The sequence below is a fragment of the Ylistrum balloti genome, unplaced genomic scaffold (assembly GCF_031769215.1).
Source record: "Ylistrum balloti isolate Yb309-2 unplaced genomic scaffold, AGI_CSIRO_Ybal_v1 Utg370770, whole genome shotgun sequence".
NCBI classification, from domain to species: Eukaryota; Metazoa; Mollusca; class Bivalvia; order Pectinida; family Pectinidae; genus Ylistrum; species Ylistrum balloti.
Window position 1 is genome coordinate 41,485 of NW_026782451.1, and position 17,822 is coordinate 59,306.

The 17,822-nt window shown below is 37.3% G+C and overlaps 1 protein-coding gene across 1 annotated transcript; it reads left to right on the forward strand.

Moving 5' to 3' along the window:
* Window positions 1-1,320: 1,320 nt before the first annotated feature.
* Window positions 1,321-16,269, forward strand: LOC132558204 (cytochrome b-245 light chain-like). Its single transcript, XM_060222737.1, has 6 exons — window positions 1,321-1,410; window positions 3,087-3,156; window positions 4,331-4,408; window positions 8,683-8,766; window positions 9,922-10,003; window positions 10,589-16,269. Exons 1-6 carry the CDS (start codon window positions 1,347-1,349, stop codon window positions 10,736-10,738), a joined length of 528 nt encoding a protein of 175 aa, XP_060078720.1. The 5' UTR covers window positions 1,321-1,346; the 3' UTR covers window positions 10,739-16,269.
* The last annotated feature ends 1,553 nt before the right edge of the window (window positions 16,270-17,822 follow it).

Consider the following 17,822-nt stretch of genomic DNA (forward strand, 5'->3'; position numbering starts at 1 on the left):
ATGTACAAATAGAGAAAAATGTAATTAAATGTTAATTTTCTGAATTAATGTTATCTAGAAAAACAATATGTTAATCTATATGTTTTGAAATTTAGGCATAGCATTTTTTTGTTTAGAATATGTGAAGTGAGGCAGGTTGGAAATATCTGTGTATTTGTGAGGATGCACTTTAAGTCCATCACATCCACTCATTACAGAGATTTTTTTGATCTGCTGAACTCCGACACATTTGTCTAAAAATGCTTTCTAAACATTAGCAAACAAAATGGCAGTTTCTCATCCACAGACAGAGATATTTATCTGTTGGGCTACATTTGCAAACAAAACATTTGAAATATGTTGTCTACTTTTTGAACAAATTGATAAACAATACTACTATACAATCTTGCCATTGAAAACTATGAAACCTCAGGTCAATTTATTTTTTTAAAATGTGCTTTTTAAGTATAGATTCACTTAGCTGGACATGATTTTACTCTGGCTGACTGTCCATTTTTCTACATGGTGTAGTGTATGGTTTATTAAATTGTAAACAAATCATACAACATATGCATTTTAAGCACTTTAGACAAACCTTTACAGCAATAAATCCGAGTTCACAGGACAAAGAAAAAATCTGTAATACATGTAATCCTGGTAAAATACCAGCTTCAATATACCACTAGACTAGTGAGAACATCTTTTTCGCTCGATCGAGTGTGTGTCAGTCTAATAAGCTAGATGTCACGGGTTCGAATCCTATGATAACTTTCATTATACATATAATGTTTTGGACTTTCAGTCAGTGCATCCACACAAATCCAATGGTGTTCCTTACCCGTTAGTAAATATTCTTAACAGTATGTATGATGTCCATAAATAAAAACACCAAAAAATGCATATATATTTATAAAGCATTATACATCAACCGCGACAAATACAATAAGAAAACCACGGACAGTTAGTCAGAACTCTTCGGACAAACAAAACAGTTGCGTCAGTCGATTACATTACCAAGTTTCTAAAATAAGGAAATACAACAGACACAACACTTGACATGTTTACCGATTGTGTAAATCGTTTTCAACACGCCAATGCTTGAAATACGTGTAACTATTGAAAAAGTTCAGGGTGGTAACAAAGAAAACATTAAATTAGCTGTATTTACATTACGTGGAACCGGCTTGTCGTGACAAAACGACAAACAGGAAGTTTAGAGTTATCTCCTCGCGAATTACTTATCCTTTTGTTGATTGGCTCATGTGTAATTTCATCTCCAATGAGAGAGGTCGATACAATTTCGTGTTGTAAATTATACTTCCGTCAACAACACGGAAACGATAGAAACAATCTGACAGTGAGGAACCATGACGCAAAGGCAAATAGAATGGGCGATGTGGGCCAATGAGCAGGCTGTAGCTAGTGCATTCAGTAAGCATTTGTGTTCATTTCTTGAATGATATTTATCAGTAGCTGAATAGTAGAACTGCTGCCATACATGTTGTCTTTCATATATGTTCTCTCGACCCTGTGAGCATCTTTCCGTGATTTTTAACGTGTGGAATTAGAACACCCCCGGAAAGTCGACACTGTTTTTTTAAACAAAATTATTTAAGCTAACAAAAATCAATGCGATTTCCAATTCCCTCTTTTAAATTTATTTAAGGCGAACACAGTTTTAAAATGAAAATCAATTTTCCTAAGATGTTCCCGATCGATTTTTGAGAAAACCTTCCCAATTTTAAGGAAATCAGTTGAAAGTGATGGAAGGGATCTATAAATATACCACAAATATAAAGAGTCAAGGGCGTTAACTCTTACAAAAAACATTGGCTTGAAATTAAAAGAAAGAAATCTTATCATCTGGAAAAGATTTGAAGAAGTTGAATGCACAGGCCGTCTTACTAGACTAGGCTAGTGGGATTTTCCCTTTAGTTGAACGGTAGAGCTTTGGCCTAGAGACCAAAGAGTGGCTAGTTTGAATCACGTCAGAGACAAAGTATTTTTCATTTACTACTCCTTTGGAGTTCAGTGCTTTCCTTTTATACATTTGGTGTTGTTTACCACTCCAAGGGAAGATGCTATATGGTATTGAGATGTTTCCTTGGATAAGTCAAACTTGGGTTGTTGTTGTCTTCAGTGTCATAGACTTTATGAAGGAGGGATTAGTGTAGATGTTGAAAGTATAGATTGCCTTACTGGCCTCAGCTAGTGGGAAATTCTCTTTAGTTGAGCAGTAGATATTGTCCAGTTAGAGACCAGAGGGTCACTAGTTCAAATCTTGTCATGGGCAGTCTGTTTTTAATTAGTCCTTCCTATATCAGGCTTAAAAAATGCAGAAAAAACAAAGGACACTTAAGATAATGATTTCTGATGTGATCAAAGTGAGAGATTATATCTGGAAAAATGAAGATTACAATAGACAGACAACAATGGCATAATACATGCCCTCCAAATTGTTTATAAGTGTATAACAACAAACACCAATTCGAAAGTGGAGCATAAAAAATGTAAAGTACACCATTACAATGATGCTGGTTATACGAAATAGTAAAAATAGATCAAATACGTGTAACCTAAAGTGATCAAAGTCATCTACCAAAATAGAAAGCCAGGAGTTAACATTTCAAAATATTTGTAGCCAATGGGTCAGGTAAAGGGAAAGGCATTTAAGAATTCTTTCTGCATATTTTGTTACACTATGCTGAGACAATCAATAGAAACCAGCAGTACAAATGTATGGATTGATTACATACCTGTATGAATGTTACATCATTGACAACACTGTAAAAATGGTCCTTGTGGCCAGTTGTGGGCAAAGCTTTCACAATGTACACAATATAGCATTGGGATATATGTAACCATGGTAAATACTAGCTGCATTATATTGCATTGCTAGAGGGAACTTCTCTTTTTTTAAGCCTGATCAGTTGAGCATCAGACAAGTAAACCAGAGGTCCTGAGTTTAAATCCTAGCAGAGGCTCTGAAATAGAGAATGACCTCTGTTACATATATATAACACCCTAACAAACAAACATACAGTGTTGGATTGTATTTCTTGTTGAAAGTGACAATGATTCATTATTTTAATTCTTACTGTTTTCAGTTTTGATATCTGGAGGAGCCATTGGCATAGCAGGTCTCTTTAAAGGCTGGGAATTCGGAATCTATGGAATGTATCCTTTGTGACACAGGGAACCATTATTAATCTTGTCTCCAAACCATGAACATATTTTAATTTATATATTTGACAGTGTACATTTATAGGCATCATCAAGGTAAAATATGTTTAACCTGGAGAACACACTATCAAATAAAACTACATTACCTGAAACAATCTTATGTATCATTTTGTCAGTATGTATTTCATTCATTTGATAAATTTTCCTATTTGGGGAAAGAATAAAAAGCCCTATTATTGCTGAGATATATTATCACAAGTGTTTATAGTATAGTACATGTTAAGTATTAAACTCTTGACAGATCAGATATATCTTGACTTTATCTTTAAGAAATTGCCAGCATTCTCCTCTGAGTATAATTTGAGATGTATAATTTTATTTGGTACTGGTACCTATTCAAATCGCCCCGCGTCCATGGTCTGTTTGTCCATCTGTTGCCCGTGAAGAATATTTGTTACGGCTAAGTGCTCAATGGATCTTTCTCATACGGCAAACATAGGTTCTCCTTAGTTCCTAGTTGTGCCCGTTTAATTTTGAGACTGATCAAAGAAACAAAATGGCCAAGAGGTGGTCATCTTGGATTTTTTTCAATGAAGTTTGTTATCTGTTTTCCTGAAAAGTAATAAATGGATCTCTCTCAAATTTCACATATAGGTTCCCCTTGGTCCCTAGTTGTGCGCATTTGATTTTAGGTCTGATAAAAAAAACAGAATGGCTGACAGGTAGCCATCTTGTATTCTAACTTTGACTTTGAAAGTTTGTTATCACTATTTTTTGAGGACTACAGCATGGATCTTTCTTAAATTTCATGTGTAAGTTTCCCTTTGTCCCTAGTTGCCATCCTGGATTTGGTCCCCAGTTGTGCTCATTTGATTTTGGGACAGATCAGAAAAAACAAAATGGCTTCCAGACTGCCATTTTGGATTTGGCAGGTAAAGATTATCATCGCTTTTTCTGCAAAGGAATGTTCAAATGTCTTATTGTTAAGAGCAAAACAGAGAAGAGAAAAGAAGGGAAAAGATTTAACTTTCAAAGAGCATATAAAGATTAAACAATTGTGGGTACCAAGATCACTCTGGGATCTTTTGTTTTTTATTCTGTGAAATGTGTGACTAAAAGATACATACAATAGACAGATACATATATACGGTTTTCCTTGACCGTTCAGTCTTGCTGGTATTTTTGTGTTGATTATAGAGTACCCTAGAGGAAAGAGGAAAACAAAACACTCCACTCAGGAAAGAAAGTAAGACTTTTGTAATATGTAGGTACTGTCATAGTGTACATAACTCTGGTCCCAGTGACAGACATGTGAGAGTTTGTTACAGATATACAGAACATGAGGGGTCCCAGTGACAGACACGTGAGAGTTTGTTACAGATATACAGAACCTGAGTGGTCCCAGTGACAGACATGTGAGAGTTTGTTACAGATATACAGAACATGAGTGGTCCCAGTGACAGACACGTGAGAGTTTGTTACAGATATACAGAACCTGAGGGGTCCCAGTGACAGACACGTGAGAGTTTGTTACAGATATACAGAACACGAGTGGTCCCGGTGACAGACATGTGAGAGTTTGTTACAGATATACAGAACATGAGGGGTCCCAGTGACAGACACGTGAGAGTTTGTTACAGATATACAGAACCTGAGTGGTCCCAGTGACAGACATGTGAGAGTTTGTTACAGATATACAGAACACGAGTGGTCCCGGTGACAGACATGTGAGAGTTTGTTACAGATATACAGAACACGAGGGGTCCCAGTGACAGACATGTGAGAGGGTTTGTTTCTGATATACAGAACGCGAGGGGTCCCAGTGACAGACATGTGAGAGTTTGTTACAGATATACAGAACGCGAGTGGTCCCAGTGACAGAAACGTGAGAGTTTGTTACAGATATACAGAACCTGAGTGGTCCCAGTGACAGACAGGTGAGAGTTTGTTACAGATATACAGAACATGGGTGGTCCCAGTGACAGACATGTGAGAGTTTGTTACAGATATACAGAACACGAGTGGTCCCAGTGACAGACATGTGAGAGTTTGTTACAGATATACAGAACACGAGTGGTCCCGGTGACAGACATGTGAGAGTTTGTTACAGATATACAGAACACGAGGGGTCCCAGTGACAGACACGTGAGAGTTTGTTACAGATATACAGAACCTGAGTGGTCCCAGTGACAGACATGTGAGAGTTTGTTACAGATATACAGAACCTGAGTGGTCCCAGTGACAGACATGTGAGAGTTTGTTACAGATATACAGAACACGAGTGGTCCCAGTGACAGACATGTGAGAGTTTGTTACAGATATACAGAACACGAGTGGTCCCAGTGACAGACATGTGAGAGGTTTTGTTACAGATATACAGAACGCGAGGGGTCCCAGTGATAGACACGTGAAAGTTTGTTACAGATATACAGAACACGAGTGGTCCCAGTGACAGACATGTGAGAGTTTGTTACAGATATACAGAACATGGGTGGTCCCAGTGACAGACACGTGAGAGTTTGTTACAGATATACAGAACATGGGTTTGTCTCAGTGACAGACATGTGAGAGTTTGTTACAGATATACAGAACACGAGGGGTCCCAGTGACAGACATGTGAGAGGTTTTGTTTCTGATATACAGAACGCGAGGGGTCCCAGTGACAGACATGTGAGAGTTTGTTACAGATATACAGAACACGAGGGGTCCCAGTGACAGACATGTGAGAGTTTGTTACAGATATACAGAATGCGAGTGGTCCCAGTGACAGACACGTGAGAGTTTGTTACAGATATACAGAACCTGAGTGGTCCCAGTGACAGACATGTGAGAGTTTGTTACAGATATACAGAACATGGGTGGTCCCAGTGACAGACATGTGAGAGTTTGTTACAGATATACAGAACATGGGTGGTCCCAGTGACAGACATGTGAGAGTTTGTTACAGATATACAGAACAAGGGTGGTCCCAGTGACAGACATGTGAGAGTTTGTTACAGATATACAGAACATGGGTGGTCCCAGTGACAGACACGTGAGAGTTTGTTACAGATATACAGAACATGGGTGGTCCCAGTGACAGACATGTGAGAGTTTGTTACAGATATACAGAACACGAGTGGTCCCAGTGACAGACATGTGAGAGTTTGTTACAGATATACAGAACATAGACACGTGAAAGTTTGTTACAGATATTGGTCCCAGTGACAGACATGTGAGAGTTTGTTACAGATATACAGAACACGAGGGGTCCCAGTGACAGACATGTGAGAGTTTGTTACAGATATACAGAACACGAGGGGTCATAGTGACAGACATGTGAGAGTTTGTTACAGATATACAGAACACGAGTGGTCCCTGTGACAGACATGTGAGAGTTTGTTACAGATATACAGATCACGAGTGGTCCCAGTGACAGACATGTGAGAGTTTGTTACAGATATACAGAACCTGAGTGGTCCCAGTGACAGACATGTGAGAGTTTGTTACAGATATACAGAACAAGGGTGGTCCCAGTGACAGACATGTGAGAGTTTGTTACAGATATACAGAACACGAGTGGTCCCAGTGACAGACATGTGAGAGTTTGTTACAGATATACAGAACATGGGTGGTCCCAGTGACAGACATGTGAGAGTTTGTTACAGATATACAGAACACGAGTGGTCCCAGTGACAGACATGTGAGAGTTTGTTACAGATATACAGAACACGAGTGGTCCCAGTGACAGACATGTGAGAGTTTGTTACAGATATACAGAACACGAGTGGTCCCAGTGACAGACATGTGAGAGTTTGTTACAGATATACAGAACGCGAGTGGTCCCAGTGACAGACACGTGAGAGTTTGTTACAGATATACAGAACCTGAGTGGTCCCAGTGACAGACATGTGAGAGTTTGTTACAGATATACAGAACACGAGTGGTCCCAGTGACAGACACGTGAGAGTTTGTTACAGATATACAGAACATGGGTGGTCCCAGTGACAGACATGTGAGAGTTTGTTACAGATATACAGAACACGAGTGGTCCCAGTGACAGACATGTGAGAGTTTGTTACAGATATACAGAACACGAGTGGTCCCAGTGACAGACATGTGAGAGTTTGTTACAGATATACAGAACCTGAGTGGTCCCAGTGACAGACATGTGAGAGTTTGTTACAGATATACAGAACACGAGGGGTCATAGTGACAGACATGTGAGAGTTTGTTACAGATATACAGAACACGAGTGGTCCCTGTGACAGACATGTGAGAGTTTGTTACAGATATACAGAACACGACTGGTCCCGGTGACAGACATGTGAGAGTTTGTTACAGATATACAGAACACGAGTGGTCCCAGTGACAGACATGTGAGAGTTTGTTACAGATATACAGAACATGGGTGGTCCCAGTGACAGACATGTGAGAGTTTGTTACAGATATACAGAACATGGGTGGTCCCAGTGACAGACATTTGAGAGTTTGTTACAGATATACAGAACATGGGTGGTCCCAGTGACAGACATGTGAGAGATTGTTACAGATATACAGAACACGAGGGGTCCCAGTGACAGACATGTGAGAGTTTGTTACAGATATACAGAACATGGGTGGTCCCAGTGACAGACATGTGAGAGTTTGTTATAGATATACAGAACATGACTGGTCCCTGTGACAGACACGTGAGAGTTTGTTACAGATATACAGAACACGACTGGTCCCTGTGACAGACACGTGAGAGTTTGTTACAGATATACAGAACCTGAGTGGTCCCAGTGACAGACATGTGAGAGTTTGTTACAGATATACAGAACACGAGTGGTCCCTGTGACAGACATGTGAGAGTTTGTTACAGATATACAGAACACGAGTGGTCCCGGTGACAGACATGTGAGAGTTTGTTACAGATATACAGAACATGGGTGGTCCCAGTGACAGACACGTGAGAGTTTGTTACAGATATACAGAACACGAGTGGTCCCGGTGACAGACATGTGAGAGGTTTTTACAGAATGCGAATTATTTTTTTTTGTCGCTCCTTGAAGCAAGTGTACAGATGTATATAGTGTCTGAAAACCAAATTCATAAGTCCATATTTTTGAAAAAATATTTTTGACAACATGTATATAATTTGTGTCTGCAGCACACAACTGATACCCACTTATAAAGAGAATGTTGTGTTTAACAAAAGACTGTCCTTATCTTTGGATTTTTATCGAAATAGAAAATTTCAACTAATCTCAGCAAAATTGAAATTAGAATAACTCTAGTTCATGTAAGTTACTATGACCATCATAATCAAAAATATAATTTTTCATAAACTAAGACAGTATTCAAAGTTAATTAATTGATTTTAAACTAAATGGTTTTGAATTTTAATGTGTTTCAAAGTCCCAGTGAAAACCTAACCCATTTATATTACATACATGTCTCTGTAGTTTTATTAAATGATATTTATACAAAATGAAAGTGATGAAATAATTTTTTTTAGATATTGTTTTATCATAAGTTATTTTTTTGATTTATCGACAGGTGCCAGAGAACTTTGTCTAGACTCCTGAATTGCTGCGGGCCAGTCACACGCAATTACTTTGTTAGATTTATTATGCATCTAGTGTAAGTCAGTACACTTTCTGTTATCACGATCAAAAAATTGGTAAGGAATTGTATATGATGAAATGTCACAGTGGTAAGCATATTTACTTTTGACCTTATGATACTTGATAGACAGTTTTATCAGAGCACTGTAAGCAGTATCTAAAGTAAACAAATAAACAATGTCAATCTTGAACAGATACACAATGTAGAATACTTTAAAGTCTGATTGTAGGTCTGTTCACTGATCACTGTTAAATTGTCAGTACAGTTACACAAATCATGTGTTAGTGATTCTGTTCACTGATCACTGTTAAATTGTCAGTACAGTTACACAAATCATGTGTTAGTGATTCTGTATTGATCATGACACTGTTAAATTGTCAGTAGAGTTACACAAATCATGTGTTAGTGATTCTGTTCACTGATCACTGTTAAATTGTCAGTACAGTTACACAAATCATGTGTTAGTGATTCTGTTCACTGATCACTGTTAAATTGTCAGTACAGTTACACAAATCATGTGTTAGTGATTACTATAATAGATATAGGAAAAATAGATTTTTGAGCAAAATTTGTTTAATTTTCCCTGGAAATATTTCAAACTTGGTTAGAATTTTGAGTGAAGGATGACAGCTTGATGGTATGCCCATAATGATCCTGGCTGCCCTCCAGGGGCTGATGGGCAGGGCCAAAAGGGGTCATATTGACTAAAACTTTAAATACATGTATCTTCATCTCAACATCCAGGTACGGTAGAATGAAATGCTCTGTATGCATGGAAGCATCTTAAGTTTCTTTAATAACCAACTGGTTCTCATCATTTTTCCTGAGGAGGAAGTATTTTTTAAACTTTACTGTAATTCTCATGGAAAAATAGCATTTTTGAGCTTAAAGTTGGCTATTTCCCACTGGAAATAACTTTGTAAGAATTATCAGTATAGAATGACAGCTTTGGTGGTATGCATGTATTGACACTGCCTTACTATATTCAGTGTCACAATTTCTGTTTCATGACACTTGATAACTACCCTTTAACCTTTATATTTAATACAGCTTATCTCATGTGACCGTCAAGGTCGCTCAGTCTCTTGTTAATTTTTGTCGCTGTTATATTTCCTTCGATCCTTACCAGTTTAGTGTTTGTGTTAATGCCAGTAATGATGTATGTTACAGACTGTGTGTACCTGCCTGCTTTATTCTTGCTACACTGCTAGGAGGGGTCTGTCTCTTCATCACAAGTATGATCTACATGGTGGTGAGTAAGAAAGCAGTTCCTTTGTCCTAATAGTATTTACCGCATATATACACAGGGGTTATCCTACATTGAGTCCAGGAGCTTACATCAAAGATTTGTGGGACATAGATATTGGAGTCCAGAACTCATGCTTTTCCTGTGGGACTTGCCCAAAGTTTGAAATCATACCCTGTTTCTTGATAATGGGAATCCTCAAAAGTTTTTGAAATGGTGTTCTGGACTGGCCTGAAAAAAATGAATTAATATCAACACTGCGAAAGGGAAACCAGGAAATATTTTGTATGTTCAAGTCAACACAAGAAATTTACTTGTATATCTACAGTACTAGTATCAGCACTATAGTATACTCTCATGAATATATCGACTCTGTGAATACAAAACAAACATTTTATGACATACGTAGATATGCGTGTATGGATTAAATAGATATTACAACAGTACATACTACCTAAAGAAACAAAATGTATTAAGATACCAACATCTTTATACACTGTTCCTAAATATGTTTAACCAGCTATATATATCCGTTGAGAAGTGATTGTTAATGAACACAGTAATTTGGAGTACCTATTTTAACACTTGTAGGCTGCCTTCCGGGGAGAAGAATGGGTAGCGGTAGGTCTAGAGGAGAAGGAGGAGGACCCCGTCAGAGAATTGAAATCCTTTAAACAGCCAAGGAAACCCCCACCACGGTTCCGTGGTCCTGTACAGGAAGAGGGAGAGAACCGGGTGTGAGACATACGTTACTGATATTTACCAGATGTGTTCAGACAAGAATTCTGATGAAATATGCCCTTCTTTATAAACCCATGTCATACATCTTATAGTTTTTATTTATCCCAATTTGATGCTAACATAAATAATTATGTTCATACCAGCAACATTTTAGAAAGACTTTTATGCTATGTTGCCATCAGTTTTGGTACACATAGAAATTATATATGTTCTTGGGATATACATTCATGTACATGTGCATATACAAATGATCTTCCATTATGTTTACAAATATTTTTAAAACAAATCGTTGGGGGTTTTTTTGCTGTCTTCCAGTTGCTTTTTTTTATGAAGTGCACAGAAAATTTCTGAATGAAATATTTTAGCATTGAAACAAGTTTCACTTTCATGTACAATGTAAGTTAAATAAAATGTTCTCCTTTAGAATCAGTTGGATAAACTTTTGACATTTTGATCTTCTTCTCAAGTTCCACCATTGGGATTGAGCTCAAACTTGCATGAAATGATCCTAAGTAAGTCCTGACCAAGTGTTGTTTTTTTCGGGCATGTCTAAAATCCAAGATTGCCGCCATCTTGAAAACCGTGTTTTAAACTTCTTCTCCAGTTTCACTGGTGCCATTGAGCTGAAAATTGATGGTGAAGTTGTTAACAAAGTGTTGTTATTTTTTCAACCTTGTCAAAACTTTGACATGGAAGCCAGGAAGGCCATTTTGAAACATGATTGTGCAATCATGGTTTTGCTGTGCAACATCCATGTCAAACTTCATCTCCAGTTTCACTAGTTGGATTTAGCTCCAACTTTACTGTCAACAAAAATAGATAACCTACTCCTCACCAAAACTACCATCTTGCTTAATGGAGAACAGCTTTTAGTAAGATTTCATTCAAAGTAGAAATCATCACCTACTCCCTGCTGTTTTAGTAGTTAGATGCCTGTTAAGGCCTGTGGGCCTCTTGTTTCATTATAGGTCTTCTAGTACAGTAGGTCATTATTATACTTATATAATCTATATATAACACAAAGAATGCATAAAGTATATCAGTGAAGATTGAGATTAATATTGTTGGGTATAATTTGGAGTTCAGTCCAACTTTGTTATCTTGAATTCGGTTGGACCATGGGAAAACTTTGAGATAACAAAGTATTCAATTTAAGTAAGTTTGAATGTTTTATGTTAAGTTAGACAGGAACCATGGAAATGCTTCCAAGTAGGCAAGGTCTTTACTTTATAGGAGTTCCAGGTAACGAGGTATGACTGTATTGTATGTAGAGGTTTGGAATCCATTAGAAATGTTGTAAAGAAAAGTTATCTATAATGTTAATACCTTGTAGATAAAGGATGTTACCTGATAGATAAAGGATGTTACCTTGTAGATAAAGGATGTTATCTGATAGATAAAGGATGTTACCTTGTAGATAAAGGATGTCACCTTGTAGATAAAGGATGTTACCTTGTAGATAAAGGATGTTACCTTGTAGATAAAAGATGTTACCTGATAGATAAAGGATGTTACCTTGTAGATAAAGGATGTTACCTGATAGATAAAGGATGTTACCTGGTAGATAAAAGATGTTACCTGATGGATAAAGGATGTTACCTGATAGATAAAGGATGTTACCTGATAGATAAAGGATGTTACCTGATAGATAAAGGATGTTACCTGATAGATAAAGGATGTTACCTTGTAGATAAAGGATGTTACCTTGTAGATAAAAGATGTTACCTGATGGATAAAGGATGTTACCTTGTAGATAAAGGATGTTACCTTGTAGATAAAGAATGTTACCTGATAGATAAAGGATGTTACCTTGTAGATAAAGGATGTTACCTTGTAGATAAAAGATGTTACCTGATGGATAAAGGATGTTACCTTGTAGATAAAAGATGTTACCTTGTAGATAAAGGCTGCTTCCTTGTAGATAAATTCTGCTACCTGGTAGATAAAGGATGTTACCTGGTAGATAAAGGATGTTACCTGGTAGATAAAGGCTGCTACCTTGTAGATAAAGGATGTTACCTTGTAGATAAAGGCTGCTACCTTGTAGATAAATTCTGCTACCTGGTAGATAAAGGATGTTACCTGGTAGATACAGGATGTTACCTGGTAGATACAGGATGTTACCTTGTAGATAAAAGCTGCTACCTTGTAGATAAAGGATGTTATCTGGTAGATAAAGGCTGCTACCTGTGTATAAAGGATGTTACCTGGTAGATAAAGGCTGCTTCCTTGTAGATAAAGGATGTTACCTGGTACATAAAGGCTGCTACCTTGTAGATAAAGGATGTTACCTTGTAGATAAAGGCTGCTACCTTGTAGATAAATTCTGCTACCTGGTAGATAAAGGTTGTCACCTGGTAGATACAGGATGTTACCTTGTAGATAAAAGCTGCTACCTTGTAGATAAAGGATGTTATCTGGTAGATAAAGGCTGCTACCTTGTAGATAATGGATGTTACCTGGTAGATAAAGGATGTTATCTTGTAGATAAAGGCTGCTACCTTGCAGATAAATTCTGCTACCTGGTAGATAAAGGATGTTACCTGGTAGATACAGGATGTTACCTTGTAGATAAAAGCTGCTACCTTGTAGATAAAGGATGTTATCTGGTAGATAAAGGCTGCTACCTTGTAGATAAAGGATGTTACCTGGTAGATAAAGGATGTTATCTGGTAGATAAAGGCTGCTACCTTGTAGATAAAGGCTGCTACCTTGTAGATAAAGGATGTTACCTGGTAGAGAAAGGATGTTACCTGATTGATAAAGGCTGCTACCTTGTAGATAAAGAATGTTACCTGGTAGATAAAGGCTGCTACCTGTAGATAAAGGATGTTACCTGGTAGATAAAGGATGCTACCTTGTAGATAAAGGATGTTACCTTGTAGATAAAAGCTGCTACCTTGTAGATAAAGGATGTTATCTGGTAGATAAAGGCTGCTACCTTGTAGATAAAGGATGTTACCTGGTAGATAAAGGATGTTATCTAGTAGATAAATTCTGCTACCTTGTAGATAATGGCTGCTACCTTGTAGATAAAGGATGTTACCTGGTAGATAAAGGATGTTACCTGATTGATAAAGGCTGCTACCTTGTAGATAAAGAATGTTACCTGGTAGATAAAGGATGTTATCTGGTAGATAAAGGCTGTTACCTTGTAGATAAAGGATGTTACCTTGTAGATAAAGGCTGCTACCTGTAGATAAAGGATGTTACCTGGTAGATAAAGGCTGCTACCTTGTAAATAAAGGATGTTACCTGGTACATAAAGGCTGCTACCTTGTATATAAAGGATGTTACCTGGTAGATGAATTCTGCTACCTGGTAGATAAAGGATGTTACCTGGTAGATAAAGGATGTTACCTGGTAGATAAAGGATGTTATCTGGTAGATAAATTCTGCTACCTTGTAGATAAAGGATGTTACCTGATTGATAAAGGCTGCTACCTTGTTGATAAAGAATGTTACCTGGTAGATAAAGGATGTTATCTGGTAGATAAAGGCTGCTACCTTGTAGATAAAGGATGCTACCTTGTAGATAAAGAATGTTACCTGGTAGATAAAGGATGTTATCTGGTAGATAAAGGCTGCTACCTGGTAGATAAAGGATGTTACTTGGTAGATAAATTCTGCTTCCTTGTAGATAAAGGATGTTACCTGGTACATAAATTCTGCTACCTTGTAGATAAAGGCTGTTACCTTGTAGATAAAGGCTGCTACCTTGTAGATAAATTCTGCTACCTTGTAGATAAAGGATGTTACCTGGTAGATAAAGGATGTTATCTGGTAGGTAAAGGCTGCTACCTTGTAGATAAATTCTGCTACCTGGTAGATAAAGGATGTTACCTGGTAGATAAAGGCTGCTATCTGGTAGATAAAGGCTGCTACCTGGTAGATAAAGGATGTTACTTGGTAGATAAATTCTGCTTCCTTGTAGATAAAGGATGTTACCTGGTACATAAATTCTGCTACCTTGTAGATAAAGGCTGTTACCTTGTAGATAAAGGCTGCTACCTTGTAGATAAATTCTGCTACCTTGTAGATAAAGGATGTTACCTGGTAGATAAAGGATGTTATCTGGTAGGTAAAGGCTGCTACCTTGTAGATAAATTCTGCTACCTGGTAGATAAAGGATGTTACCTGGTAGATAAAGGCTGCTACCTGGTAGATAAAGGATGTTACTTGGTAGATAAATTCTGCTTCCTTGTAGATAAAGGATGTTACCTGGTACATAAATTCTGCTACCTTGTAGATAAAGGCTGTTACCTTGTAGATAAAGGCTGCTACCTTGTAGATAAATTCTGCTACCTTGTAGATAAAGGATGTTACCTGGTAGATAAAGGATGTTATCTGGTAGGTAAAGGCTGCTACCTTGTAGATAAATTCTGCTACCTGGTAGATAAAGGATGTTACCTGGTAGATAAATTCTGCTTCCTTGTAGATAAAGGATGTTACCTGATAGATAAAGGATGTTACCTGGTTGATAAAGGCTGCTACCTTGTAGATAAAGAATGTTACCTGGTAGATAAAGGATGTTAGCTGGTAGATAAAGGCTGCTACCTTGTAGATAAAGGATGTTACCTGATTGGTAAAGGCTGCTACCTTGTAGATAAAGAATGTTACCTGGTAGATAAAGGATGTTATCTGGTAGATAAAGGCTGCTACCTTGTAGATAAAGGCTGCTACCTTGTAGATAAAGGATGTTACCTGGTAGATAAAGATGTTACCTGATTGATAAAGGCTGCTACCTTGTAGATAAAGAATGTTACCTGGTAGATAAAGGATGTTATCTGGTAGATAAAGGCTGCTACCTTGTAGATAAAGGATGTTACCTGGTACATAAAGGCTACTACCTTGTAGATAAAGGCTGTTACCTTGTAGATAAAGGCTGCTACCTTGTAGATAAAGGATGTTACCTTGTAGATAAAGGATGTTACCTTGTAGATAAAGGATGTTACCTTGTTGAGAAAGGATGTTACCTTGTTGAGAAAGGATGTTACCTTTTATATACGATATTAATAAATGGCCATCAGGCCATAAATTTGACATAAATTTAGTTGAATTTAAAACTTCATTCCTCCGAATTGCTTTTAAAATGCTGATATTAAGCAATGACAATAAGATTAATTTTTGCATCAGGTAGGTGCAAAGTTGCAAGGAGATTATTATTGAATTATTTATTTGAACTATTATATTAGGTTATTAGGATGGTACATTTTGTGACAGTTAACAGTCTTTCATGATGGCCTTGTTGTAGTTTATGTACAGAAAAAGTTGTATATATTCTATGTGTGTTGTTTTGTCATCACGTGGTGACCTCTCCTGACCAACTGATGCCATCAATGGAAGATTTTGTTGAGAATCAATTTAAGTATTGAGTTCGGTGAACCAAAGTTACAGAGACTGTAGAGGTCCATAAAACCTCCCCAGGCTACTCAATTTGTGTGTAGTACATACAATATATATCTGTTACTAACACTTTTTATATATAGATATTATATGTATGATATCATTAAATCTATTTTTATAACAAAGCTTGTTTGTTGCTTGTTTCTTACTTAATGTATTTGTCGGGTTTATTTTACAAATATTACAAAACACAGAGAAAATTAGAAATAATGAAATGATGTATGTGGGCAATGTAAATGTCCTTGCTGGCCACCAAGGAGAAATAAGTTTATAAGTTCAGACGCCCTCCAAGGCAGCAGTGGAGTTGGCCTGTTGGATCTGGGGGATCAAGTACGATGGGATAAAAAGACAGTGTTAGGGATGAGGACTATGTGATCCTGATGACTTGTCCCATAGAGGAGGCAGCATGCATGCAAACAAGGGCTAATGGTGAGGGTGAGTGTGTCGATGCTGTGGAGGAACCAGGATGCAAGAACTGCAATCTGAGAAACAGACAGGTGATTTGGGGTCAGTGAAGGCTTTGTATCAATACTGTAGATGTCATCAGCGACATAAAATTCATCTGTGTCGAAGAAATGGCACTATACCATTGCTTTAAACCCTCCTAGTAAAGAAGATGATGGTACTATCAAAGAATTGGACTAAAGAAGAAAGACGCACACAGACCAATACCAGTCAAATTCTGATAACACCATACCTTACAACAGAAGTTGGGTGATGTACAAACCTTGCTCAACAGATGTGAAACGATGATCACAGAAGAACAAGTGAGAACACAATCACATCCATAGCGCCATGTGGATTGGGCAATCCAGAAGAACAATGTTGATGAAAGCAACAAGAGATCCCAGAAGGATCTTGGCACTCATCATTGTTTTATCTTTATATGCTTTTTGAAAGTTGTATTTTTTCCTTTCTCTTCTCTTCTCTTTTTTCGCTCTTAATGATGAGACATTTGAACATTCCTTTGCAGAAAAACAATGATAATCTTTACCTGCCAAATCCAAAATGGACGCCTGGAAGCCATTTTGTTTCTTTTGATCAGATCAATAATCAAACTAGCACAAAGAGAGACCAAAGGGAAAATACGTATGAAATTTAAGAGATATCCATTCAGTGCTCCTTGATAAATATCAATAACAATCTCACTTGGCTAAATCTAAGATGGCTGCCTGTTAGCTATTTTGTTTTTCTGATGAGTCCCAAAACAAGATGGGAACAACAAGGGACCGAAAGGAACCTATACATGAATGTTGAGGTAGATCTATGGAGTAGTTCTCAAGCAATAGGGATAAAAACTTTTGAAATCAAAATCCAAGATGGCTGCTTGTGAGCAATTTAGGTTTTTTATGATTAATACCAAAATGAAAAAAAAACTAGGGATCCCTTAAAACGTACACATGAAATTTGAGAAAGTTCTATGCTGTAGTACTCAAGAAATAGCAATAACAATATTTCAAAGTTAAGATTCAACATGGCCACGTGTCGGCTAATTTGTTTTTCTGGTCAGTCCAAAAATCAAATGTGCATAACTAGGGAGAAAAGGGAACTTACATATGAATTTTGTAAAAAGATCAATACAGTATTTATCAAGAAATAGCAATAGCAAACTTTCACAGTCAGAATCCAAGATGGCCACCTTTCGGCAATTTTGTTTTTCTGGCCAGTCCGCAAATCA